The sequence below is a fragment of the Lathamus discolor genome, chromosome 19 (genome assembly GCF_037157495.1).
Source record: "Lathamus discolor isolate bLatDis1 chromosome 19, bLatDis1.hap1, whole genome shotgun sequence".
Lineage (NCBI taxonomy): Eukaryota > Metazoa > Chordata > Aves > Psittaciformes > Psittacidae > Lathamus > Lathamus discolor.
In genome coordinates, this window is record NC_088902.1 from 1,307,484 (window position 1) to 1,335,472 (window position 27,989).

The 27,989-nt window shown below is 43.7% G+C and overlaps 1 protein-coding gene and 1 long non-coding RNA gene across 13 annotated transcripts; one reads left to right on the top strand and one right to left on the bottom strand.

Annotated features, from left to right (window-relative positions):
* Nucleotides 1-57: 57 nt before the first annotated feature.
* Nucleotides 58-27,989, top strand: CD46 (CD46 molecule). 12 transcript variants are annotated; one of them, XR_010616692.1, is made up of 15 exons: nt 59-262; nt 1,229-1,420; nt 1,623-1,719; nt 2,407-2,492; nt 2,976-3,182; nt 4,023-4,205; nt 5,057-5,245; nt 5,562-5,753; nt 6,094-6,120; nt 6,687-6,753; nt 21,903-22,053; nt 22,981-23,087; nt 23,421-23,531; nt 23,939-27,678; nt 27,786-27,989. XR_010616692.1 is itself a non-coding variant. In XM_065698596.1 (12 exons), exons 1-11 carry the CDS (start codon nt 85-87, stop codon nt 8,596-8,598), a joined length of 1,473 nt encoding a protein of 490 aa, XP_065554668.1. In that variant the 5' UTR covers nt 59-84; the 3' UTR covers nt 8,599-8,641; nt 10,350-12,283. The 12 variants fall into 12 exon arrangements, 3 of the variants coding, with proteins under 3 accessions (XP_065554671.1, XP_065554668.1, XP_065554669.1); XR_010616690.1 differs by having other exon boundaries at nt 23,939-26,737; nt 26,895-27,989; XR_010616689.1 differs by having other exon boundaries at nt 23,939-25,774; nt 26,895-27,989.
* On the bottom strand, nt 14,302-25,841 carry LOC136023768 (uncharacterized). Its single transcript, XR_010616696.1, has 4 exons — nt 25,239-25,841; nt 23,645-23,750; nt 17,315-17,409; nt 14,302-15,070 (listed from the first exon to the last, which is right to left on the bottom strand). It is a non-coding gene; the product is annotated as an uncharacterized LOC136023768 (long non-coding RNA).

Consider the following 27,989-nt stretch of genomic DNA (forward strand, 5'->3'; position numbering starts at 1 on the left):
CCATGCAACCGCCTCCGGGGCGGAGCGGCTCCACCATAGCGGCGCCTGCCCCTGAGGGAAGAGGCGGGGTGGGCAGCACCGCGCATGCGCCTCAGCCCCGCGCTGCGTCTCCGGCGTCGCCCGGCTGAGAGGCGCCGAGCGGCCGTGGTAGTTGAGGCCGCCGCGACCATGGGGCTGCAGCTCCGCCCGCCCGCTCGGGCCCCGGGGCTCGTGTTGGGGCTTGTGCTGGCGCTGTCGTGGCTCGGCGGAACGCGGGCTCAGGGTGAGGAACGGGCGCTCGCTGCCCGCCATGGCGGGGGAGTGTTTGGGGGGGGGCAGAGCTTGTTCTTTTCTCCCCTGGGCCGCCGCGCTGAGAGGGGCCCTCCCGGGGCCCTCAGGGGGAAGGTGGGGTTGAAGAAGGAAATGGGCTTGGGGGCGGCGGAAGCAGCGAGCTTCCCGGGCGGCTTGGCTGGGCTTTGGGGCGAAAAGGTGAGAGAAAGGTTGTGCTGCATGGCCAGGCTTCGGGGGGAACGGGTGCTGGTTGTGACCCTGAGGCTGAGGTGTAAACCGGAGGGAAATCTGTAAACACAGACATGAAGGGATTGAAGGATGGGTATCTTCAGGGAGGTCTCTGTGTGTGTGTGTGACTGGGTGGATCTGGCATTTGTATGTGGATTTCAAGGTCCTGAGTGTGTTTTTCTGTGTCTTTTGGCATGGGGGAGTTTTACACCTTCATCAACAGCACCTCCATATGTCCCTGGGTCTGTAGGTCTGTGTGTCTCCGTTTGTCTTAAACTCCATTCCATCACCTGCTGGGCTTTTGCCTTAAGAAAGGAAATGAGCTACGTGAGTGTGGTTGGTTCCTTTGTTTTCCCTGCAGCTAAATAAATAGGCTTTTTTTTGCTGCAGATGGGTATACAGGGAGTTAAGTCATGTGTTTAACTTCAAGAATTAGAGGAAAACATACAAACTGGAAGGAAATGCATTGTCTGGGTGGAATGCTGAAGAACTTGAGAAAACAAAGGAGTGAGTAACCTGTACTAGTGTAGCGTTGGTCATTGGATGCAAGTAAAATATACATTAAAAAGTTAAAACCTAGTTAAATATATAGACAGCTCTGGCTCTTAAGAATGTCACCTTTTAACCGATGAGTCCTTAAACCTAACTAAATTAGCCATTAAGCCTCAACTTGTATCTCTTGTTGTTGACAAGACTGTACGTTGCTTTCCCTTTTCTCTTGCTCTGACAGACACGTGTGAGCCTCCAGACAGGCTGCAGTATGCAGAACTTGAAGAGACATTCAGCACAATGAGCAGTTTTCCCGTTGGAAGCACGGTGTCGTACATCTGCCGGCCGGGGTATGTGAGAATTGCTGGAAAATCATTAACTCGGACATGTGGTGAAGACTTACAGTGGTCACCCACAGAGAAGTTCTGTACAGGTAATGTGTGCATGAGCTCGGAAGCTGATTCCCTTTGGTATTTAAGAATTAGAGTTGTTTTTCTAGTAAGGATTAGGATTCTGTAGTATTTTAAACAAAGCATGAAAAATACTAATGACAGAAAGAGCAGTATATGCCAGAGACTTAGCCTTTGTATATAACTACAGAGATGTAGATTGATTTCTTTTTCTCATTTCCCTAGAGAGAAAATGTAGGCATCCAGGCGAACTGGGAGATGGCTTTGTTAATGTGACAGATCTTACATTTGGTTCAAAAGCTACTTTTTCTTGTAGAGCAGGGTAAGTATTTTGATAGAGTTAATGAGTCCTTTTTCTTTTATTTCTTGTTTAGATGAGATTTGAACCAACCCCAGATTTTCTTATGCAGGCTCTATTCCAATTCTGACTTGAAATGTCTCCTGAATTTTACCTGGAGTAAATGCAACTACAGCTAAACTTGATTTGATTCCCTGGTTTTACTTGTTGGCATCAACTAAGGCTTAAGCTTTTTAGTCCGATTCTGAAGAATGAAGACTAGGGTATTACCTCTAATGTCTTCTTTTAATGCTTCTGTGGCAGAGGGCATAAATACACATACATTGCTCTTCATTATTATATTGAATAATGGCCTACTTGTCTGTGTATAGTTAAATAAGTTAAAAGCACTCACCTCCTTCAAGTTTTTTCCCTCCCTTTCCTTTTAACAGCTTATTTCTTTAGGGCATTAGTGTTGGATGGTACGCATCTAAAAGTGGTGCGATTTTCATCACTTCCTTTAGTGGAGTGTCATTTGCTTCTCTTTTTGTTTTCAAAGTTGAGACTGTTAACAAGAAAACAATCAAATATCTTTCTCATTACAACAGCAACTTGGTGTGTTATGTGCCCCTTATCACAGAACAGAATGACAGAGAAGGAGTTTCTAGGTGCTTGTTGGAGAAATGAGAGATTTCTTAAGTTTCACCTCTTCAAAAATTTTTACCTGTCTAGATTCCGATTACGAGGAACTAGTGAAATTACCTGTGTAATTAAAAATGAAGGTGTTGACTGGGATAGAGATCTTCCCCTTTGTGAAAGTAAGTAAATTACTAGTGTGCTGAAGTTCATATTCACATGGTGGTAGTTCACTTAAAAACAGCTGTGCCATAAACTTTTCAGTATAAGAAATGATGGTAAAATAGGACTGATTTTGGTTTTTAGTATTTTGGAACTCTATGGTGTGTGCCTGAGGAATGACCACTGAAAAATATCAGTGACTGTGGTAATTAGCTCCTATTAGTTTAAGGTCAACCTCTTCTCGAAATGGAGACCCCCTATAATACCAAATGACCACCAGTGTGGTAATTAGCTTCTATTAGTTTAAGGTCAACCTCTTCTTGAAATTGAGACTCCCTATAATACCAAATGACCATCAGTGACTCTCAGTTATAACTGTAGCTTGTCTTAACAATAGCTACCTATCAGATTTTAAATGATATAATGTGAAAATCTAGGCTATTTCTGAGATGAACAAGGTAACAATGAGATTCTGTTGGATACTTTGTGTCGTTTATTTCTAGGAATTCCTTGCAAACCTCCTCCAAGTATAGCAAATGGGCACCACACTGAAGCAGCCAACTATGTTTATCAGACCGCAGTAACCTATACATGTGACGAGGCACCAAAAGGCGCAGATCCCTTCTCGATGATTGGCTCGGCTACTATTTTCTGCACATATGATGCAGACTTAAATGGTGTTTGGAGCGAAGAACCTCCACAATGTAAAGGTTGTTGACATTTTTATTTTAATATACTTCTTTATTATAGGGTAGGTTAAGATGGGCTCTTAGGCAGAAGTTCTTCCCTGTGAGGGTACTGAGGCGCTGGTACAGGGTGCCCAGAGAAGCTGTGGGTGCCCCATCCCTGGCAGTGCTCAAGGCCAGGTTGGACACAGGGGCTTGGAGCAAGCTGCTCTAGTGGAAGGTGTCCCTGCCCATGGCAGGGGGTTTGGAACTGGATGAGCTTTAAGGTCCCTTCCAACCCAAGCCATTCTAGGATTATAGCTTTTATGTGACTCTAAAACTTCAATACTGTCCCTTCTTTAGCGGGGGAGGATATAACAGGCTTACTGTGGAAAAGAAGAAACAGATCTCTGGTACTGTATGATACAGTTCCAATGGAAATCAGAGTAACTGTACTATTGATGTTGATTGATTATGATACTGAGTATGACTAACTTCAAGTTAAAACTTTATAAGCATGCTGTTGGCAGAAGTGGCAAGGACAAAGTGAGGGAATGGATGGACCATAAAGCCTGGGTAGCTGAAGAAAAATTGTGTTAAAAGCAAGTATGTGGAAGCTAGATTATTACAAGGAGCATGTCTTTTGGAAGTGGAATGTGTTGGTACCTATTATTGCAATTTCTGTTTGTCTGTGTCCAGTTACAGTGTCTCAGCTTAAAACAAGGATCTTCCTCATCTTCAAGAGAGTAACTGTCTTACAAAGCCTCTCCAGAGAACTTTAAGGAATTAGATAAGGATGCTCACAACTAGTAGAAGGAAGCTTTATCTGTTGCTTAGACACTGTTAACAAATGTTTCAGAGCTGTTTTTCTTTTACTTCTTTCAGTGGTCAAATGCGAAAACCCGAAAGTTGAGAATGGAAAAAAAACAAGTGGATTTGGGCCTTCCTATACCTACAGGGACTCTGTCATGTTTGAGTGTGATCCAGGCTATGTCATGACTGGATCAGAGGTAATTACCTGTGGAGAAAATAACACCTGGTCTCCTCCAAAACCAACTTGTAAGAAAAGTAAGCCTTTAAATAAGAATCCAACTTCTCTTGTATGTTGAGAATGTTTTAAGTCTGTCTTAACTAAAATATAAAATCATAAGACTTTAGTTGGAGTCAAGCTAAAGGAAGTTGACATGGTGCCTCATCTGCGGGCAAGCGTTTTAGGTGTTTGAGTGAAGAGTATTCAGATGAGTGAGATTCGAGTTTAGCATGTGTAGAAGTTGTGCTGTGAACATGCTGTGATGCTGCTGCATTGCAATAGCCTCATGGTGTTTGTTCCAGTGATTTCCTGTGTAAATATAGGAGAGAAAAAAATATGTTTCTGAATTGTGATAGAAAGACCTAGGAGTATGCACTGTGAGGAAATGTATAGTGTCCTTCTAAAGTAATCAGAATCATTGTGTCTGTGTTCTCTAATCTTGGGAATATTGCAGAGGTCTTTCTATAACCTTTCTCCTGTCTTTTTGTGCTAGAGGGAAAGGGAATGTTGTATAGTACAGTAAGAGAATTTTTCACGTGCATAATGAGCTCCTAGGTATGAGAAGCACTTCTGCAAATAGTATGTTTGGGTGTTCCATAATGAATGAGTCTGATAAGGCACCTGGCAATGATTCTAGAGCTTACAAAGATAATTAACAATCAAATACGAATTTTAGTAGCTGCCACATCATAAGATCATGCTATCTACACCTACAGTGATGTTTAAGTCTTCAAAAGGAAACATTTATGCTTAGAATTATAAAATTATACTATTGAGATCTGCTGATCTGTTTTTCTCATACAAAGGCAAAATGTATTTGTGGAGTGAATGAATTATGAATGATTTCAAGTTTATTATCACTCAACTTACTTTTAAATCCATGTCTCAGTTACTAGAAGTGTGTGTGGTGCCCCGGCGATAACACATGGAGTAGTGATTCCAGCAAAATCGGTGTATGAAGCAGGAGAGTCTGTTCAGATTAAGTGCAGTGATCATTGTACTTTCCCTCATGGCGCTGAAGAGATGACAGTAACTTGCCAAGGACAGAATACATGGAGTTCTTTACAAGACTGTGCATGTTAGTAAGACTCAATTCGTAAAATCAATAGCATGTGTAGACAGGGCTTGTCATTACTGTCATGCAACTGTTTGTCCTAATGAAGCTCAGACATGTATTTCTCTTCCCTGTGGCTGAAGCATGCCCAGCAGCAGAAGTAGCTGCAACCTGTAGGAAACAGGAGGCCTTTGCATGTAAGATGTCTTAAGGCTTGACTGAGCTTCTGATATTTATGCAAATGTAGCAGCTTTTTGACTGCAACTTGAATCTGCTTCATGTACCAGCTCTGCTCTTGAACTTTTATTTCCTCTTTCCCCTCCTCTCCCTGTCTTTCCAGGTGGGCCTATAAGTTCTGATGTGACTCCACATATAAATTATGGTAAAGTAATTGATGGACAAAAACCTTCATATTCCGTGGGGGATATGATTACGATTGAATGTTACACAGGCTACACGTTACATGGGGAAGCTCGAATTCAGTATATTGGAGAAAATCGCTGGGCTCCTGCAGTGCCAACGTGCCAGTTAAGTAAGTATGAACTGCAAGAATTTGCACTGCACTAGAATAAAAATACGTGTAACAGAAGCTTTACTTCATGGGGACATTCTTTTGTATATGGGAGAAATCATTTAATGCAAACTTTCTTTTATTTTGACATAAGGAAAATAGGTTGTTATAAAACCCATTTAAAAATAGGAATATTTTCAGTTAATATTATCATACAGACTGTCAACACAATCCTTGCAGCAGGATTGTGTTGACAGAAGTGCTTGATCTTTTTGAAGTGACTTTGTGAATATTTGTATAGTAATGTTTGACTAAGAAGCACATGTGTTCCTCTTGTGATACTGATTCACTCTGTTTTTAGGTGCCTATATTACAGCCATCATTTGTGGTAAGTATCTTATAAAACCTGAACAAGATACACTGTGGGTTGTACTTTTTACTTGGAATTGACATTGTGGTCATTGTGGTATCACTGTGACTGCAGTGATACAACATCATATATGAAGGGGCAACAGATTTCAAAGACAGCCTTTCACAACTTAGTGACTTCCATAAACTTTTCAGAGCTTAGGTTTACTGGCAGCATGAATAAATAACTGTGCCAGGGAACAGAAGTGCTTAGTCCATCTTCTGTCCTTGCATTTGTGACCCAGTTTTGTAAGCCTGACATTTTCTTACATAGTTGGTGTAAAAAGTAATGTTAGGACATAGTACCTGTTTTAGTGTTACTAAGCTTGGTGGGGTTTTGCCGTCTTGGTGGTCCCTGTTCTTGAGCTGAACTGTCTTAAAGTCAAATGCATAAAGCATTTGTAAAATCGGCCATGCAAATTTGAGGGTGCTTTTGGGAGGGAGGGGTTGTTTAGGACTGTGTATGAAGAACTTTTTGAGGCTTTTTTTGTGAGCTAGAAAGGATCTTTATTGCTCTAAGGCTTTTCTCTTTAATTCTTCCTAAAGTGATTGTGGCAGTCGTTGTGTTCCTGGCAGCCTTCTGGGTCTATAAGAAGTTCTTTGCACAAAATGGGTGAGTAAGCCTATTTTATCATCATTATTATTGCATATTTCTAAATGAACAAAAGCTAATGTGTGTGTTTCTTGAGCTTTATCTACTCTTTCTTTTTCAAACGCCTGATGACTATATGTAAGCTTACCACTGCAACTGATGGGAAGCTAAAATGCCTAACAATGTATTTGACTTCATTTTTGTATCTGCTATGCAGATAAGCTGCTAATTAACACTCGCACTAATTTCAGAGAAGGAACCCCCCCGTGTTCTTAAGCTTGTTGTTTGGCATAGGTACACTTTCTGAGGAAAGTACTGTTTGTATCTGCTTTAAAATGTATCAGTTGACCTCTTAAAACCAGTGGTAGTATTGGCTTCTGTGGGCTTGTGTTATTTTACTGCTTGGATACCGTTTGGTATCACTGGGTCACACAGGCTTTAAGAGCCAGAGTGGCTTACATGAACTGGAAGCTTTGGAAATGAACTAAGGAGCTTCCTCTCTTCTGTGTAATATATCCCAGTGGTAGTGAAGGGTAACTGGAGAACCATTATATTTTGTGTTTTGGACCAGAGGCACCTTGAATAAAATAAGATGGGCTTAATTACATAGAAAATGTGAAAGAAATTTGGCCTAAACCAGAGCTCTTACAACGTTTGAACAAGCAAACAGTCTTGCTTGCTACTAGAACGTTCAATGTGTGGATCCACTTCAGTTTTTCCTCCTGCAGCAGCAATGATTGCTGTCCCTATGTCAAAGACTTGCAAAGTCAACTGTAAAATATTAGATGCGGAAGTACTGTTCCTCTGTTTTTAATGAGACATATAGTGCCTTTTGAACTTTATCTTCCAAACAACTGATGGTTGTGTATGCTTTTTCCTGGAGGGGTGGCAGCAGCCTCTTCGTGCATTGCTTCTTGCAGTAATGTCTTATTTTATCTTCTTGAAAAAAGCCTGTTTTGTTAGAAAAGTCATTTGTAACAAGCTATACATTGAAAATTCAGAGTGAGTTGGGGGGTACACATAGAATGTTTTGATATGTCAGCTTTGACAAGATGCTTACCTTGCAACAAAATCTGTTGGAATTTATCTGGGGTACATTAAGCAAAGGAAGGGATCCTTTACATAAAGTAAACCAGAGGAAATATTCCTGCAGTTCCTATTTGTAATGAGGTACGTAGAGTACTTCTTGGGAGAATTCTGGAGCTAGCTTGTATCCAGTGAGCTTTTAGCCTAAGTATCTTTTACATAGACAGTACGGGATCATTACAAGGGCCAGAGTGGCTGTGTACCTGTGTGCTGTGAAGTAATTTAGTGCTTTTGAGCAATTGCTTTTCACCCGTAATTTGGACAGTCTGCACTTTGTGTGGCCTAAATAAGAGTACATGGGAGTTAATTTATTAGGGCAGCACTTTCTACCTTCATCTCTGGAGAGACTTCTTGGGGTGTAGAAAGGAGGGATCTGAAGCAACATCATCAAAAGTTAAAGAACGGTCTATTCCTGAAAATTTTACAGCTTGAAAAGTCTTACTGTGCCCAGTGCTCTCCTTAAGCTTCCTCGCTGTGAACATCTGTTAAACCTCTTTCTGTCTGAAAGCTGTCATCTAATCTGCTTTTGTGAAGGCCTAGTTCCTCCTATTCAGTTTTCTGTGTTCCGATATAGCTGAGCCTTTGAACTGTTGTGCTTCAGTACCTCATACTTTCTGGGTTGTTGTCTTCAAACGCCAGCCCAAATCTTTTCTTGCCCTCTCTTTCTTGTGTATTTAATCTGCCAGTTTTATAGGACATTCAGTTTTTCCCCTTCTGCTGTTCAGCTCATACACAGTTGATGAGAGTTGCAAGGAAACATGTATTTTAAAAGCCAGCTGAGATGGAAGAAACTGCACAAATGAATTAAGTGAATCTTAAGAAGGTATATATACACTTTCCACTTCATTTGGACTTTTGTAATGAAGCTTAAGTGTCTATGTTATTATGGTTTACTTAGAATTTCAGGAGAAGTGTGGAATATAGCTCAGTTTCCTAGAGGAAAGACTATGCTAACCCTTCATTTTAGGAGAATAGGATATATTGCAGAAAGAACTGGCATTCAGTGTGGTAAATGAGAGCTTCCAGTGACTGCAGATCTGAGGTTTGGGCTGTCTTTAAAGAAGAAAAAATTTTTGTGTCGGATAGAAACTATGCATATACTCAGAATATTTGCAGCTGTTTCAGTGATATGAAGTGGATTCCAGTAGTGGGTTACTTTTACAGGCTCAAAGTGTAAAACCCTGTCATTAAAAGACTGTTGGAGGCAGAAGCCACCTTTGCTGCATTACAGGGATGCTAGAATTATAGTGGGTAGTGTGCATCCATTCAGAGAAAACCAGATGATGTGTGTCTCAGGATTACTGAGAGCTTTCTAGAAGGGTATAAGAAGGTGCAAATGAGGTGGTCTTTCTAAACCTTTTATGAAAAGATGATTTCTTTCTTAAATTCGGACTTCTGTAGCCTTAAAAGGGATCAAAATCAATTTGCTTGTTTAAAACTGATTTCCTCTCCTATCTTTTAGTGCTTAGTCCAGTAGTCAGATGTACTTGATGATAGTTATGATTACTCCTGCCCTTGTGTAGGGTCAAATCAGCTCTTCCAAACACCTGACTCTTCAAACCTTGTTACAACAGAACAAGTTGAAGGCAAGATGGCTTCATTTGATTGATCCTTGTCAGTATTTTGTCATTCTCCCTTAACAGTTTGCACTACAAGTCCTTTTGTTAATTGGTATCTTCATTTGTTTTGCTTTTCTGCATTGCACAAATTCTGAGGAGGTGATGGTTGAAACACTGATGTCCCCTACTTTAGTGCAAAGGTCTTGATTTTATTTACTTCCAAAGAACAAGGGACTTTCACTAGTTTTCACAAGTTCGGGGTTGCATATATGAAAATTAAGCTTGGGATTTCTTACAAACTGATGTAAGGATTAACTAATATCATCTTTACCTCTGAAGTAAGAGGTTTCCACTATTAACCCCTGAGTTTGCGTTATGGTATCTAGAACTCCTTAGTGACTTTGAGTAGTAGTGCAGAGATTTGGAATGTGATTTCTTTCTGTAAAGCAAAACAGGACTTATTCAAGAACTTAAACACATATATGGGTGTAATGACAAATTTCAATCCTCAGGTGTTTAACTATTTGTAAACTTGCTGTGAGCAGACTACAGGATCCAAATTCTCATAACCTAATCCACAGCTTCTGGTTTTAAACGTATGTACTAAATAACATACTGTATTTAAAATGAATTGTAAGGGATGCTTTTGATATTAGGAATCATGAATCAGTTAGGAATCCTGTAACTGTTGTGTCAGTTGTTGATAATGCTCACGCATGGTCTGTTCATCACTTGAAATGATCCCTTTGGATCAAATGCTCTTCTACTCTGTGGGTCGCTCTGGACAGTCTAGTGGACGAAATGGAGTAAAAATCTTCTCAGTCTAGCGGTTGCTTAGTAGGAGGGCAACTAATGATTTAGTTTCATGACTACCTGTTGATTTGATGATAAAACTAAGGATGTGCTTTCAGAATGAATGTAAAAACTATTTGAATGTAAACCCTCTGATATGACTTGTTTTTCTGTTTGTAGGAAACGTGACAGCACTCCATGTACTGCCGAATATAAGATCTGTAAAGCATGAATGACCTTTTTTGGGGTGGGAGGGAATTTGCAGTGGAATGTCTCAATCAGGAATGGAAAATTATTGCACTTGCTTAAAGTTCCTGTAGATTAACATCTTGTATCGTGTCTTAGACTACTGGTTAACTGTTGTAGATCATTAATAGGGTAAAACAAATATACATATATATATAGAGAGAGAGAGATACCTGCTTTTCTTTATGGGCCACTCATACTGTCTTTTCTGTATATGTGAAATGATCTTGAAGGCCCATATATGTGGCATGCAAAAGTGTTTGTGTCTGTGGGAGCACTGGATGTATCCCTGTCCCAGTACCAGCTCCTGCTGCCTTCAGTGCTACCTCTTTTCTTACAGAAGACTATCCAGTTCTGCTCACTAAAATCTGAATGTGCTTCTCATTCAGTCCGACTGTTTGAGGTGCTCTAAAAGATTATGTTCTCTTGTGTTCTGAAATGTTTTATTCTTATTTCCCTGAAGCAGTCGGTGCCATTTAAGGTTACACCTTTTTGAACTATCACAGTTTAGCTCTTCTATATGCTACCTCTTTGTTTGCTAAAGTTGGTTTCTGTATATCTAATTAATTAAAGTGTGCCTTTAAATCAGAGTTTTATAGCTTTTCTGTTGCCTTTAAGAAGGAAAGAAGCCATATATGTTTCTGGCTCTGATAGAGTCCCAGAAAGACTATAGTAGATTAGTTGGAATGGAAAACTGAAGGTTTCTATAGCAAAAGGTATCCCCTGCTTTTGAATTCTTGGCCTGTTGACAGGAGGTGCTTAATTGAAGGAACTGCTCAGAAATCAGTGGTAGCCATGTCCTGTTGGGAGTGCACAGTAAGGTCCTTGGGATGCTTGATTTTTATTGAGCCTTGATGGCAGTTTTGAAGATCACATTTGCTTTCCAGGATAGGGCACTCTGTGGATCTAGCTTCCTTGCTTTTTTCACTTGAAATAATGTATTCCATGTTCCCAATCTGTGTACAGACTATGGTGCTAAATTTAGCTCTGTAATGCTAGATTTAGCATTAAATATCTCTTCAGAAACAGAAGCCTTTCCCTGTCAGACTCCCTTCTCTTTCCGTGTTAAAGGAATACCAAGCCAGATGAGTTGCAGGAATGAAGGAATGGGTATGCTGGCTGTGGTGGTAGATGAGGTCTCTCTTTAGGTAGCTGCTTGCTTCATGAAGTGTTTGAGTCAAGACTGTGACTCCAGGAGCTCACAGCACAGTGTTTGCCGTGAGTGGAGAATCAGATGTGCATTGATAGCTCTTAACTTTAAATGCATCACATCCTTGCTCCTCCTAATTCCTTATTAAAACCAAAAGGTTCCTTAGGACAGGGTTTGGCTTTGTGAATCTTGGAGTTTGCTAACAGCATACAGACAGCTTCCAAGAACCAGTTTTCCCAGAAAACCCAAATTCTCTCACTTCAGATGTAGTTTAAAGGCAGCCTTTAAACTCCTCATGTTTGTCTGTGGTAGACTGGCACTGCTCCCCACTGTTGTGAGCAGATTGTTGGAATAACATAGAACTATTTAGGGCTTTCTAGGGTTTTTTGGGACAATCCCAACAGCTGTATTGTTCGAGTTCATAATAGACTCTGGTTACTAAAAAGAGGTTTTGGCTACACAGAATGACTTGCTGCTGTTCATGGCCTAGCTGATACCTAGTTTGACAATGGCTTGTAAACTCTGGGGTATATACTGGGAATGGAGTGTGTGCTGGTCACGAGTAGCTTTATGTATGGCATCCTGGATGTTTTAAAGTATGCTGAAATGCACTTAATGCTCAAGTAAAACAACTGTACCAAATGGCCTTACTTTTTACACTTTTTTTTCCAGATGTAAAGACTATTCCAAATAAAATTGTTAAATTATTTAGCAGTAAGTGTTTGTCTTTCATTCTTTGTGCCAAGCAGCTACTTTCCCATTCTTCTTCAGCTGATTTTTTTCATGTACCCAACTTGTGTTAGGTGACAACTGTTGAGATGGAAGTTTGCAGTTTGGCAGTGTAGAGAATGTGGTTTGATTTGCTGAGCAGACTTCTGGTTTTCTTTCGGAAGGGAAGGGAATATCCCAGATCCTACCCAAACCAGTGTTCACTCCTGGAAAAATGTGGTAAAAGCTTGATGGAGATGAGACAGATTATCAGATGGCTGTTGTGGTACAATACTGAGAGCAAAGCTCAGTGTTCTGGCACTGTTGTCCAGTGTGTCAGATGTTAAGTAGAATGTGATTAGTTTTGAGTTTTACATTCAGAATATGCTTAATTTTCTTTTCAAAGAAAAATGTGGAGTGAGCTGCCTTAGAAGATAAAGCCTTTGAGAGGATGCAATAGAAAAATAACTAATATAGAATCATAGAATCAGATTATTTTCAGTTGAGGTTGTGATAGCCAAAAGGGGTTGGTGTGGACTGAGAATTGCTATCTGTAGATTACACAGGTTTACAATCTACAAAGTTTGGGGATTGTGGTGAGCACTGACAGGACAGGCAATCTCGACTTAAACACTTACAATTGAATTTGTCCTCATTGCCATTAATTCAGCACCATTTCTCGAAAACTCAGTCCCAGGTGAATTTCTTCACTTTAGAATCTGGAGCTGATAATTAAAGAGTCATGAACACATGAACTTTGAAAGGGCCGCATGTAGTAAAAATCTCTTATTGCCATCTACTGGTAAAGCAAGTGATGGTCTCGCTGTGGGAGTAACCAAACACAGTTTTTCCTACTTGAATGTTGCGTAGTGTATAGTGTCAGTGGCTGGTGGGGTTCTCAGTGGTACGCTTCAGTGTAAATGCTCACTTCTGAGTTCATGGGGGGTGAAAATGGAGCTTGGGACTGAAATGAAGAGACTTGCAGCAATCAGGTATTGTCCTGCAGGGAACATGTCATCTGTCTGCCTGAGACAGTGCCTGATACCAAGTAGGACACAATTTTATTTCAAAGGAAAAAAAAAAATCTGAGTAAATAACAGGTTAAGGCAAACAAATAGCACATGGAATATAACCGGTCAAGGTTAGGAGGCTCTGCTGACACATGGACCCTGGCTTGCTTGAGTTGAAGAATCTGAGTGAGGTGTTTGAACAGATGCTTCGCTTTCTCTTGAAGCATCCCTCCTAGTTGAACGTGATGCTGACTGTCCTCCTTCTGAGCAGGATGGTCAGGTGTAACTTCAGGTCGGAGAACAGAAAAGCATACCATGTTTGTGAAGTCTGTGCCTTTGGTGGTGTTTGTTTCTAAGGACTTTGGGGGGCGGGGGAATGAAGTTTTCCATTACTGTTGCTTTTCCCCCTACATCATAACCGATTTCAAATGGTGCTAGACAAAAACTGAGACTCTGAACACCAAGAGAAATCGGTCAGCCTGTGTAAGAGACATTTTCCTGGCTCAGAGAAGGATCCTCTTGTAGATGACAGCTACATGTTCTTTAAAGTTGACTATTCAGTGCTCTGATCAAATGCTTCGTCCACACAGCGATCGTCTGTTCTGTGTAGAATGTTTGATAATGATGAAGTTGAGCAAGAAATAGTTTAGCTTCGTTTTAGTGGTTTGAATGCAAGGGGATAGAAGACTACAGAAACATTATTACAAGTTACCAGTAATAAGCTTTTGAGTAGATTCTGTGGGTACCAGTGTGACAGCAGCATGATTGCTGAAGGCACTTTTGTGTTTAACTGCTGACATCAGGTTGTTCTGTGTTTGCAAGTCTCTGGGAGTTATGGAATGATAAATTCTATGGCCACAGAGTCCCCAGGCACAGTGGAAATACATTTGCTTTAAGTAAATGTTAGGATCCTAGTGACTGTATAATAAAGGAAACACACTCTGCCTGTGGAGGTGTAAGAAGTACTACATTGGTTTTGATGCAACTTTTGGATCACTTTACTCTGGACAACTTGAACTCATATCCATTGTTTATTAAGTAGAAATACATTGGAAGGCAGTTGTTCTGTGGTGGCCCTAGCTTGAGAGGGTGCATACAGTGCTTGTATGAATGTCTAGAAGTCAGATGATGTTACAAAGTGGATGGCTGGCAAAAAAATAGCCAGTGGGAAAAGTGCTGGTTTAAGGAGTAGAGGCCATTGGTGCATTCAGCAGCTGCTTGCTCTCTTCCCACGCTGTAATTCTTGCTCCTAGAACACTGATTTCAAATGGTGCTAGATACAAAGTGGGAAAATCTAAGCCACCATGTGAAACCAGCTTCCAGAGGAAGACACATCTGGTGCTTGGCTGCAGACTGAGAGAGAAAATCCTTCATCTCCACCGTACCTAAAGAAAAATTCATTTATTGAATTTGATTAGAAAGGAAGACAGTGAACTTTGGGTTAGTTACTTTATTGGCACAGATTTTTTTAGCATCTTATGAATAGTTGAGCCTGGTGTAGGAGGAAAATATGTGATGAAGAAACCCACCGCTCTGGCAGTAACTCATTTCCTTTCACAGCCAGGTGGAATATGCTGAAGCTCTTGACCAGCAAGCACCGAAAAAGGCTTTTGAAGTGCAGTAGGATAGTGCTGGGTGGTGAGTTTGTGTTGTACAGGAACGCTTTCTTCATGCCACTGCCAATGGAACCAGGCTATAAACCTCATTCTGTCCAAGGGAGAAAGTGTTGTGGCTTTCCATCGCTTCCTGAGCTCAGCATCAGCAGAGACGACAGGACAGATGAGGTGCTTTGGGACAAGGGAAGGAAATGTGACTATCGTGATAGAACTGCCTCTGTCAGCTCTATCATGCAGCCTGCAATTAGCATGCTTGTAATAAGCAAGGAGTTGTGGAGTTTAGTGAGACAAGTTTGGAATTCATATAGGGATAACGAAAATAAATTGCATGGAAACTACTCCAAGTGTGGGTCAGAACAAAACCTAAAAAAGGAGCATTTGCAAATCGAACTGTAAATGGTTCAGCAAAAGTTGTTGAGGAAGTAGGAGAGTGTGAAAGCGAGTGGCTGATGGTTACTGGAATGGGAGTAGGGCTGAACAGTGCTCTAGTGCAGCACAGCCGTGCTAGTCACCCTGCATTGTACAGTGGGAATAGATGGGGTGTCTTACATCTGCGTATGACTCCACACATGCATAACTCAGGATCTACCAAACCCTGGCCACCATGTCTCACCTTTGCTGATGTAAAATGGAATGAAGTGCAGCAGAACTGGAGCTGGGAGTTTCACTTATTGATGCCCTGGGTTTTTGGCAGCTCTTTGCATTAGTTTTATAACCAGATCCAAGAATCTGCTTCAGTGCCTACATCCTAATGCACACCCACAGGCAGCAGAGGAAAGAAAGCTCAGAGAAAAAGAGCATGTCCTTCCAAGAAAGTGGGGTGGAGGAAGGGGAAAGAACTGTACTAGATTACAGTCTGCATATTTACTGTAGTTTCTAAATCCATTATCTGGGGCAACAGGGTGAAAGACAAGTGGAAAGCAGGTTCCCTCCCCAGTGTCTGTCTTGCTGGCACAGTTATTTATGAGGCACCCTGTAATATCAGTGTTAACACGTACCAGTGAAAAGCTGGACTGAGAGTTACTGCTGACAAGAGCTTGGTTGCAGCACAGATAAAGTACCACAGCAGCATCTTTCAGAAACAGGCTGCAAGTGGGGGTTGCTTTGGTTTTTTCTTGTCTTGGTAGTAAGCATGTGGCTTAACAGTAAAAAGAAATCTTTATATTAGGGTTTTAGAAAACAGTTGGTGGAAATGTCAGTTATGTTTGTGCTGCTCAAAGTGAGAGCTTCTCTTAGAGGTATAGAATCATGGAATGGTTTGGAAGGGAGCTTAAACCTCATCCAATTCCAACCCCCTGCCAGGGCAAGGACACCTTCCACTAGAGCAGCTTGCTCCAAGCCCCTGTGTCCAACCTGGCTTTGAACACTGCCAGGGATGGGGCAGCCACAGCTTCTCTGGGCACCCTGTGCCAGCACCTCAGCACCCTCACAGGGAAGAGCTTCTGCCTAAGAGCTCATCTCAGTCTCCCTTCTGTCAGCAGCCTGAACTGGGTCTGAACACCCATGCATACCTTCCCCTCTCCAAAGGAGACTAACCTTTCCAGAAATCCCATGCAGCAGTCGAAGACCAGTGCTTATTTGTTAGAGTTTGATAAAACCCTGTTTCACTGCAGCATAATTACAGTGCTGCTGCCCTTCCTCTAGGCCACCTGAAGCTTGTCCTATAGTCTTGACAAGCTCCCCCTTCACTGCAAGCAGCCAGAAGATGTCAGCCCTTTCTGCCAAACTGCAGGTACACTTTTTATGAGGGATACATCTCTGCCAGTGTAGGCTGTTCTTTCCAAACCTAGCAGCACGCTTGGGCAGGCAGCATGCAAAGGGAAGGAGGAAAAGAAAGTAGTTCAAGACCCTGTGATACACAGCACTCAACTGTTAATACCACCCATGCAGAAAAATAAACTAGTGCTCATCTAAGACATTTGCTGGGTGTGTGTTCAGGGTGTACATATGGACACACACATATGTGTGGAGACAAGCAAGTACTATCAGCTATAGCTGGCTTTGTCAGTGGGTTCTGGAGTTTTCAATACATAACAGTAGGAAAAGTACAATATTATGATTCTGTTTTCTTGCTCCTTTTTGAAACACATTTTAGTAGCAGTACTGTTCTGTAGCTTCTTTCAGAGGAACATCTCAAAGTCTTTCATGGACTCCACACTGCTTTATACATTCTACACGAGACAAAGGCAGAAAGGGAAGAAATACCAGCCTCCCCCATAAAAGGGATCTTCCTCCCTAACTCAAGACCTTTAATCTAGTCTGCAGGAGCAAGGCAAGCCTGATGTCACAGAGCTGATTTTTTACAACCTACAGCAAAACAGATCTCTGTATAACACTGTGTGCAAATCATAGAGTGAAACTCATGGTTCATCACACTCTGATCACTCCTAGAGAAAGTGTTCCCATTGTACATACAGAGAATTGGAGCTTGATGCATCATCCTCAGTCGAGGGATGAGTCAGAGCAAGGCCAGGTGCAGGACAGAGGGGTGTGACAGTGCAAGTGGTGACCTGTAAGGTGAATTGAAATGAGTGAACTTCTAAGGTTTCAAAAAAAGCTTCCTCAGCCCAGGGGAGCATGTAACTGCATCTGTTTGTTATGCAGTTCTGTTACTGTGTGGTGGTGCGTAGGTCAGGTATGGACAAATGTGCCCTAACTTGCAGTCTGAGCCAGTAAGGAGGGTGTAATGCTTTCTGTGTTAGCAGTAGCACTGACCCAGGCTGAGTAAAGGTAGAGTGGATGCTGCGTTGCTTGGTGAGGCTGATACTTGTGACTAGAAAATGGCTCTAGGGATGCTGCTATTATTATGGACAGCAAAAGCATGTAGTTCTCTTGGGAGTTTGAAGCATAATGGATTTTTTTCTTTGAGTAGGACCAGAATACAAACTCCAGAGCTGAATGTAGCCTATTCCTTTAGTCCTACTATTGTAGCTTTACAATTGCAGTAAAAATAGTAAAGTTAAAAGCCAGGTACGCTGTGTCTGCAACCCCTGTGTTGTCTGCCCCCAAACGCAAAGGCAGACTTGATGCTGGCCTGTGGCATACTGTGGATAAGAGCCTGTGGAGCTTATTGGCCCATTTAGCTCTGTTTGAGTGATGGGACACTCAGGCCAGCTTGATATTCAAGTCACTAATTTGGATTCCTATTAAGGGTAATCTGTCAGAGCATTTGTCTAACTGTGCTGAGCTGTCAGCGAGCTGCCTATCAGTCTAACCCTTCCTTTTTTAAACAGTCCAAATGTTCAGGGTTTTGGGGGTGAGGGGTTTTTTTTGCTTCTTTATTTAATGAAGCAGCTTTTCCAGCCCATTTAGGGCTGTGCAGGTGATAGGTAGCACTTGCAAAGGCTGAAATCGGGCTTGTGATGAGGTCTTAGAGGTGCATCTCAGCCTCTTCTCTTTGCATGATGGCCTCCCTGAAGGCATGCCAATGTGTGGTTAACTCTTGCTGCTTTGAGTCAGTTTTGACAGTGCTTGTTCCCAGAATGGGTTTGGTGCCAGCCAGGATTCTCCTGCACAATGCTGAGCGACAAGGTGGGAGTCAGCACATGGGTATTGGTGGTTTGGATATAGAACATGTCATTCTGAGGGGAAGATACTTGAATGCCAGCACTGACCCAGGCACAGTGGGTGATTTGAGCAACTTGGTCTAGAGGAAGGTGTCCCTTGTCCCTGCCTGTGGTAGGGGCTTGGAACTAGATAAGTTTTATGGTCCCTTCCAACCCAAACCAGTCTGTGATTCTATTCTGATCTGAAGAGAGTGATTTTAGCATGGTGACAATTCTAGGAGTGTTGGACATTAGGGCTACAGTTTCTAATCTTGTGATTCCCTTCTGCTGATTTGAATTGGTCTGCTTGGAGTCATCCAGTTTTCTTCCACCTTTGTGTTTGTCCTGGTTTCAGCTGGGATAGAGTTAATTTTCTCCCTAGTAGCTGGTACAGTGCTGTGGTTTGGCTTTAGTCTGAGAATAACATTGATAACGCTCTGATGTTGTAGTTGTTGCTAAGTAGTGCTTACCCTAAGTCAAGGACTTTCCAGTTTCCCATGCTCTGCCAGCAAGGAGGGGCATAAGAAACTGGCCGGGTTCACAGGCAGGATGGCTGACCTGGACTAGCCACAGGGATATTCCATACCATATAACCTCATGCTCAGTATAGAAAATAGAGGGAGTTGGTTGGGAGCTGCTGGTTCCGGATAGGATGGGCATTGGTGTGCAAGTGCACTGTGCACCCCTTGGTTTTGGGGGGTTTTACTCCTCTCTCTTTCGTTACAATTTTTATTTATTTATTTATTTATTTATTTATTTTACTTTATTTCAATTATTTAACTGTTCTTATCTCAACCTGTGGGTTTTACCTCTTTTGATTCTCCTTCCCATCCTACCCAGGGAGCAGGGGGGGAACCAAGCGCGTAGCATTAGTTGCCAGCTGGGGTTAAACTCTGAGAGTTCCTAACTAAAACCACAGCCTATTTGGAGGGCACAGGAACTACAGAAGCGCTGAATCCTCTGAAGGATTTCAGATTTCACAAGGTGAAACTGGGCAAACCTACAGAGGCGAAGAAAAGCATGGCATTTTCATGACCTAGGTCATGGAAGAGTAGCAGGAAGGTGCAGCAATGAGAGCTCATCTAATTTAGCCATGCACAGCGTGACTGAACAGCACATTCCAGAACTAACTGCACTAAAAAGAAAAACATCCACCAAAGTAGCTGAAACCAGGAAAGCAATTTTCTGTTCTTAACTTCTGTACCTAAGCATCGCCTTAGAATATAAAGTATCAGTCAATACAGGTCTTAAAAGCAGGCCCAGGGAGATTATTGTTGTGATTTGTATAATCAGCTCAGGAACGTGGTGTTCCCCAAAAGCGACTTTAGGTAATGTCAGGGGAAGCTGTGGTTTTCTTTGTGTTGTTCAAGAGACATAAGAAAGTCCTGTGCCAGTGAAGAGCACAGTTTCTGTGCCAGACGTTCACTGAAGTATAACCTTGCCTTTAAACTGGACATTCGAAAACGTGCCTTCAGTACCCTGCTATAGCTTCACGCTATCTGCAGTAGAAGGACCTGGCAAAAATGCTGGAGAAAACCAGGGGCCAAACTTACAGGTGACTCCCCTGAGCATGTGAGCTGCTGGTTTGTACCTGTTCACAGGATTTCCATCATCCCGTCACTGAAACTTTGCTGTATGTTTGAGAGCCATCACCAATGTTTAAGAAGCATTTAAGCTGTATATCCAAATACCAGTGGCTGCTGTTGGACACCTACTATGCACCATTTGCACTGGATAAAGAGTGTTTGTGTGGGGAGCTGAAGAGATGTGCTTAACTCAGAAATAGCTCTCTTCCTTGGAAAGCTTAAGGTCTGAATCACACTGTGTTGGCTCAGTTTTTAGCAGACAAGCTCTCACATATGCCTCCCTGTAGGCGAAGAGTCGTCACTGGCATCAGGATTAGCAGCCAGGTTCTTTCCCTTTGAAAAGTAGAGAATAATGCTACTGAAAGCTAAGGCTGACTTTAAACGTGGTCAGGGCAGGATGGGGGAAAAAATAACTTAATTTGCTCGAGATCCTTGAGGCATTAACCACTCTGCTGCTGCCTGTGAAGCTGAGAAGACGATAGCCAGCCCAAATATATCCACAGCTGATGTTGCCCTGAGGCAACTGCAAATACTAGTGACAGGGACAAACAGGAACACCAGAGAAGTGTGGAAACCTGGGAGGGAACAAGGCTGCTGTTGAGCTGAGGTACTTGGAACTGCAAGCACATGAGAGACGATACCAGCTTAAGAGCCACTGGTGAACTTGGAGCCGCTGGCTGAATCTACCTGGTAACAACCGCAGGAACAGAACTCCAGATACAGGCAGACACTTATTTTTTTCTGGAACATGGTATAGGTTGACGCCTAGTCCTTAACTACAACACCACTGCTGATTCCCAGCAGTCCAAAGGAAGTCTTGGAGGAAAAGCAGGTGAGGGAACTGGTGCAAAGTGTTTGTAGTTAGCACAAGAAACAAATTAAAGATGGCGATTTTAAAACACCTCAGAGACACAGGAGTTTGGGGATCTACAGTTTTGGACCCAGTGGCTCACAACTGCAGTAACGTTAATTTTCAAGCCTCACGTCCAGGTTCAGGACTCAAGCACGGCCACAGTTGCAAGAAATGTGGATTGAGAGTTCCTGAACTAACTGGTTGCTGACACTGAGTCCGGGGAATGACCTTGCAGCAGGCAGCTCATGGTACCTCTCTCGGAGCCGTGCCAGTATAAACGACACTGGCATCTCTAAATGCCGCTGAAACCATTTTGTGACATTCTTATGTTGGCTTTTTCTACTGCTCTGCACCAAAACTTTGGGGTGAGTGGAACAGAAGAGAGTCCTCCCTTCTTGTTCCATTACACGGGCATTTTCACAACGTAGCCCTGGGATTATCTATATACGGATATATAGAGAATATGGGCAACTCGTAGCTTTTTGCCTACATCTCTGTCCATTAGCATCAGCGATACAGATACTTAACCGACTGAAATCTTGTCTTCCCCCCCAGCCACACCCATATTAAACAGTAAGAAAACACTGCTTTAGAAAAAATACCCAGCAGCAGTGAATTTTCTGGCTAGGTCTGGAAGTGAATTGTAAGAGGAGTGAGGGTAGAACACTTGGCATTTGGATATTTTAATGAATATTCCCAAATAAGACAAGCAAAACATTTACTTGTAGACTCGAAGCTTCTTACAGCATCAGTAAAGCTCCTGACACAGAGCCCAGTGCTGTATTTGTGTAACATGGAAATTAACAGCAGCAGCAGCAGCAGTGCTGCAGGCTCAGAGCCTACCCTGCGAGCAACAAAATGGCCAGAGGTGCTGTTGTGTTCATCCAGATCCCTTCACCATCTGCGGGTGGGGAGATAGGAGGATGCCAATATCCCTGCCACTTCAGGTATGGTTGTGAACTTTACCATCCATATTAAATGAATGTTTCTAACCGTATTCAAGCTTGTGCCTTCCTCAGCTCAACTCCATAAAGCACAGACAGGAGCCAACAGCAAAATCGGGCTGCGTCACAGATGTAACATGACCATCGGCAAAACAAGTGCAGCAGGAGATCATGGCTGTCGCGTCATTCAGAGAGCCTTCCCTCGACAGCAGCGAAGAAGAAGATGGTAATGCGTTTAAATTTATGTCATGAGCATTTGCAATCCGTAACTTCCTTTACCAAATTTTGCAGTCCTTCAACAATCAAAATGCCCACGAAAATTGCACGTATTTTGCCAACAGCCCCAGCGCGTTAAACACTGCGTCATTATGCCGCACTAAGGCAGAGAGGTAGAATAAACCCCTTTGCAAAGGAAGGAAACCAAACTCTAGAAGAAATGAATCAGCTTACACAATGTCACACACACACAAGTGTCAGAGGGAGGAAGAAATCACAGCTTGCCCAAGTCCTTTTGCATGAATACGCAGAAAACCATTATGGAGCAGTTAGCCACGTACAGCAACACCACCATCCCCATGCACAAAATCGCTACTGCCCTACAGAAATATGCCATGTCCCCTTCTTAGCCTTGTTTCTTGCCAGTCTCACAGATTTACCTGCTGACAGTAACCTCAATTCCTGAGTAATGAGATTTACAGCTGAAGTTTAACATTGAAATAACTCCTCTTTTATCTCTGTCTCCTTACCCTCCCTGCAGTTAGACGCAATTAAACTAGCGCTGTGGCAGAAAGATGGTAGCAAAAGAAATCAAACCAAATGCATCCCAAAGGTGCACACAGATACTCTAAAAGTACGTATATGCCCAAGCAAGTGTACTGGCTGCCAGTTTCACCTCGGTTCAAAGGACTGGGAAATGTCATAAGAATGCCAGGTTGGAAGAGACAACAGCTTTGCAAATCAGCTGGGTCCTTCACCCCACAAGTGTGATGGGGAACTATGCAAAGGATTGTCTGTACAGAGACAGACTCAACCCACCTATCCTCTATGCCACAGAGCGCTGTTTCTTAGTCCATCTCCTGGCTGTACAGATTTACCTCTATGACTGCCCTGTTCCTATCTTTGTGTGTATTTATGCTTGTCTGTCTTGCTGCAGGGACCACCATTGTTGCTGCTATTCCTGTTGTTCCCCTGCTCTGCGGAACTGGCGCTGCAGGAGGCAAGGATGCTCCAAGGGAGCCAGCTAAAGCCAGCGAAGGCTCAGTGAGTCAGGAGGGGTTGTGACGACTGCAGTAAGAGTCTGAAATTCCCTATGGAATCTGGCACAAAAAGAGGGAGGCAAGAAAGGTGGAGATGGGAACGAGGAGGGGAAAAAGTGGGGAGTGGCACCTACTGTCTGTTTTCTCTTTCCCTCCCTGCTCTTAGCTCCGCATTGCTGTTGGGAATGGCGTCCTCCCCTCTATGGCACTGCGCAAAAGAGCGGAGCCGGGGATAAAACCGCAGCGCCTATGGCCTTTATGGCTTTTGTAACCAAAATTTGGTCAGGGTGGGTGTATGTGTGTAAATACAGCCCTTCTCTCTCTCCCTCTCACTCAGAGGACAGGCTACGCTGAAGTAATGGAGACGGCGGACGCAGCATGTTTGAGCCGGTTCTGAGCCCAGCAGTTGTTGCTAAACAACCGGACCTGACGCTTGAGAGGTCAGCGAGTGAGTAATACAGATTAAATGCTTATGCTACCCTATCTTTAAACTTGTTTAAGCCTCAGTATGATGAAAGGCTATGGAAAAATGTTCCCTGCCACATGAGAAAGCAAAGTTACCACTCCACTGCATAATCAGGAGGCTTCCTCGGCCAGAAGGACCAAGCTCAAAGCTGGTTGTGTCCTCAGCACTTCCAGGCAGAGTTGCCATCTTCATTGTTGGTCACTTTAAGAAGAGAGGTGAAAAAATAGTATAGTAAACGGTTAAGAGAGAAGAATGTTCTCCCCTTCATTTCCTTATCCTCTCTCTGGAGCCGCTCTCTGCCCACATCTCCCATCCATCCTTACCCAATCATTCCCGATCCTTCAGTTCCTGCTTTCTAACCTTATTATTTCTTTGGCAAACCTTTACAGACCCATCACTCAAGACTGTCTTCAGCTCTCCCTGATGTTACCAAGCCTGTGGCAAACTCACACTTGGGCAAACAAAAGCTGAGTTTGGGCAAGAGTCTTCTTCGCTTTGCTTTTTCCCACGACATAATTTCCAGGTGCAATCCCTGCCCTGAGCAGTTTACAGTCCTACTCACACTAAACCACCTTAAAAGGGAGAAGAAAGCAAGCAAGCACTGAGAAAAGCCCCAAACCCCAGGACTTTCCCCTTCCCCGTGGTTTGCAGCTCTGACACGTCATCATCGCAACTGCACGGCAAAATGAAACCTCACCGGCACCCGCAAAAGAGACACCCATGGGAGCAAGGACCAGCACCCACTGCACGGAGGAGGTAACTGCTGCTGTCCTGCCTGCTGCCCCTGCCTGTGGGACACCCAGGACCCCGGCAGGAGCGGGCAGGGAGCTGCCGGCACTTTGAAGCAAGTGAAATCAACGTTGAGATTTGACACCCAGTTCTCAACCAATCAAAGAGAGCTTTTCACCTGCCATCACCTCCTCCACCAATCGGATGGTGCCTTTGGGCTGAGAGCCCTCCCCGGCCAATGGGGAGCCAGCTCTGCCACTTAGTTAATGATGCAGCAGTACAGGGAAGACTATCACATGTGAGCTGGAAGGCTGCCAACATGGAGACACGGAGAGAGCAAGGTAAACAACTTTCCAACGCCAAAATGATGACATTTAATCCCTAAACGCTAGCTTCCCGTCTCGACTCATCTTTAACCCCTTTCAGCTGGTGTGGAAGCGTCTGGAAGGCACTGTCTACCTGTTCCCCAGTGCTTTTAAAAACTGGACGACATGCCCTGCAATGATCACTGCGTCACCGTTTACCACTTTGCAAACTACGCAGTGACAAACCTCCGAGCTCTGAAACGCAGAGCGCCTGTTAACCCCTCCGCCAAAGCCCTGCCAACGTGCCAGCCTTTACAGAGCTGCTGGGGGGGGGGGGTGCGGGGGGGGGGAAGAGATAAAAAGCCCAAGCAAAACATGAAAACAGCAGTCTTTGCAAAGTTGTCATCTCTCCCCCACCACTACTACCCTCCTCTGCAGTACAGCAATGCTGGCAAGAGTGACATTAGTACAACCTGTGCCGTCGTTCCATTGAGAAAACAGCTCTGACGCAGAACAGAGCAATCATACCCAGCCAAAATAATAAGAAAGGCACTCTGGGAGCTGAACTCGGGGGCGCCGGGGGAAAGGGGCGCCCTGCAAATAATTAAAATACGTAGATGCAGCTCAAGCCCCATCCTGATCAAAGGGTACGTACGTGAGAAAGGCGAACCGGACCGAAGAGCTCTGCCCGTGCACCATCTGCGCAGTCCTCAGCCCTCCGCTCGCTGTGTAGCGCCGCAGAATAGAAGGTTCCAGAAATTTCCTTTCCGTTAACCCTTTTGGTGTCTGCCCACTCTCCCTCCCCGTGGGATTAAGCGCGCCGGGTCTCCAGCATCGTCAATGGGCGAAGCCTCCTACGCCAAGCGAGCCCGAATGCGATCTTTAAAGGACACTGGATGGTGGCAGGAGCCCAGTCCCTGGTGTTAGCGTTACTTCTCTTTTTGGAGCCCTCTCTGCCTCTCTTGCTGCCTCTCTCCCCTCTTGCTGCAGCAGGGCTGTTGCTGGTAAGACCTATCGACGGAGCTTGCTCTCTCACTCTCTCGCTGAGCTCTGTGACGCAGCTCTAAATTCTCCAGCCTGCTCCCTGTGTTATAAGAGCGGAACTGCAGCTTTCCAGGGAGCCCGTGCCAGCGGTGCCAGGGCCAGGCAAACCGAGGGGAGCGTCGCTCCTGGACTCTGCACCTTTTTTTGGTAATTATTATGTTCCTCACCTCTGTTTCTCTGCTTCCTCCGAGGCTCAGAGCCTCGCATCTCCTTCTCTGCTTCTGAGTCATCCTTACTAGGTTAACTCTTTTAGGATTGGTAGTCAGCAAGTACAAATCTCGAACGAGCGCAGCTGAAACCACAGCCAACTTTGTGGTGGTTTCTGCTTTAAAAAAACCAAAGCAAATCTTCTTGGCTCTAAAAAACAAAAACACACACACGCGCGCTCGCACACACACGTTCCAGGGGAGAGTTGGTGCTTTTTGATTAACTGTTTCGGTGACAGGAACTGATACTGGACTTCCTAAAAGAAAAGATCTTAGGCCTGCGTCTTGCAAATCCTCAGCAGGCACGTACCCTGAAGCACAAGGCACCTGAAAAGGAACTGCTCCTGTGAATGAACACAGGTCTTTTGGGCATAAAAGCAGGAAGCTGCTGCTGTACGCACAAGACCCTACTATGCTGGGTGCAGGACGTTGAGCTGAATGTGGTTCTGCATCTGGGCAGAAGGATTCTATAAGATAAGGTAGTCAAAGTGCTAGAAAGCTATAGGCTCCTTCTAATCTGAACAGTATTAATAAGTGTTATCACACACACAGATTCAAAATGCTCAGTGTAGGCAGGGGAACTCATAACTGTGTTCCTGGAGTCACCAGAATCCAATAATCTCTGTCAAAGTCCACAAGCGGTTTGTATTCAGCACAGCAGGCTTCACCCGGCACACTCTCTCCTTGCCTCTGCGCCCCAAGACCATCCCCCAGATTAACTCCGGTGCCTTCAGTCAGCCACAGCACCAGGCAGGGGAAGCAGAGCTCTGCTGTCTTGTAGCCTCAAAACCGGGAAATGTGGAGGAGGATCAGTGGTAGCTACAGCATCAGGAATCAAAGGGAAGCTAATGGAAAGCCAGCACCGTCTGAGGGAGTTCGTGCGTCGGTCTGGATATACAAAAGAGTGAGTGAGGGAGCCAGCAGCCCATTTGAAAAACAGAATCAAGAGACAGATCACTACTACATCTGCCATTTTAACTCTGGACTTCAGAGCTGGCTGTGAGCTCTGGGTTTTTCACTACAACCAAAGCTGAAGTAACCACTATTTTTTCTCTTTGCAGCATCTGAAGAGCCGGAACTATTTTGGGATTTTTCTGTACTACACTGAAAATGACACCTGTTACACACAGACACAAATGAGAAGACTTGCAAGCTCCTGCTTTTTCACATAGGATTCTACAATCAAAAAGATCCTATGAGCTCAGGACCTGGGCAAGCAGCACAGGCTCCCTGTGTGGGAAGGAGGGGATGACCCTTGTGAATTGAACAGGCAGGCACCGGTTCAAAAGATGGAAAAGATCTGTTGTAGCTGATGCAAGGGGAAATCAAACGCCCATGTGACCACAAGAAGTAGTGCTTGATCAACTAAATGCCACAGTACGAGGTTTCTTATGCAATCAAACCCACGGGACTTCAAGCCTTACACATATTCTCTGTGGCCAAAGCTGCATTAACTACTTCAGTTAACGAACGTAGAACTGTAAGAGCTCTACGGCTACTTAAATGAGTCACCCAGCAGCGATACTCACTAAAGTAGGGCAGTGTTTTCTGTGATGTTCAGCTGCCTGTGCTGGTTTCTGTTACTCCTGAGTTCTCTCAGAAGCTCCAACATGCAGGAGCAGTGCAGATTTCCCCTGTTCCCTGTTTTTCTCATTGTCATCCAGATGATTTACAACTTGCCAGTGCGGTGCAGGCCAGGCAGAGGCCATCTCACTGGACCCACGAGACCCCGTGAAGCTCTGAATGTGATTGTATAGAGCACTGAAGCAAGATCAAAGGCTTGGAGGCTCAGAAATGGGACAGCTGACTGGTGCTTTTAACTCGCAGTGATTTGTCAATCTTCTGGTATATTAAGAAAGTAAAATGGAGCTGTGATTTATTTCATGTTATGCCATTTTCATTGCTTTCAGGAGAAAGGCAGCATTTATTCTATGGTGTACTTGCATTTGCAGATCACCAGCCATGGAACATTTCGACCTTTACCTGCATGTAAGTATTTACTTTATGGTGGCACTTGGGCTTACAAGAAGTCTCAAAGCTGCACTGCGATGGGGAACGCTTGAGTGCATAACTGGGAAAGCCTGGCACAATGGGAAGCTTCAGCACTCAGGACTGAATGAGGCACCAAAAAATAAAGGCATCTTCTCACACTGTTA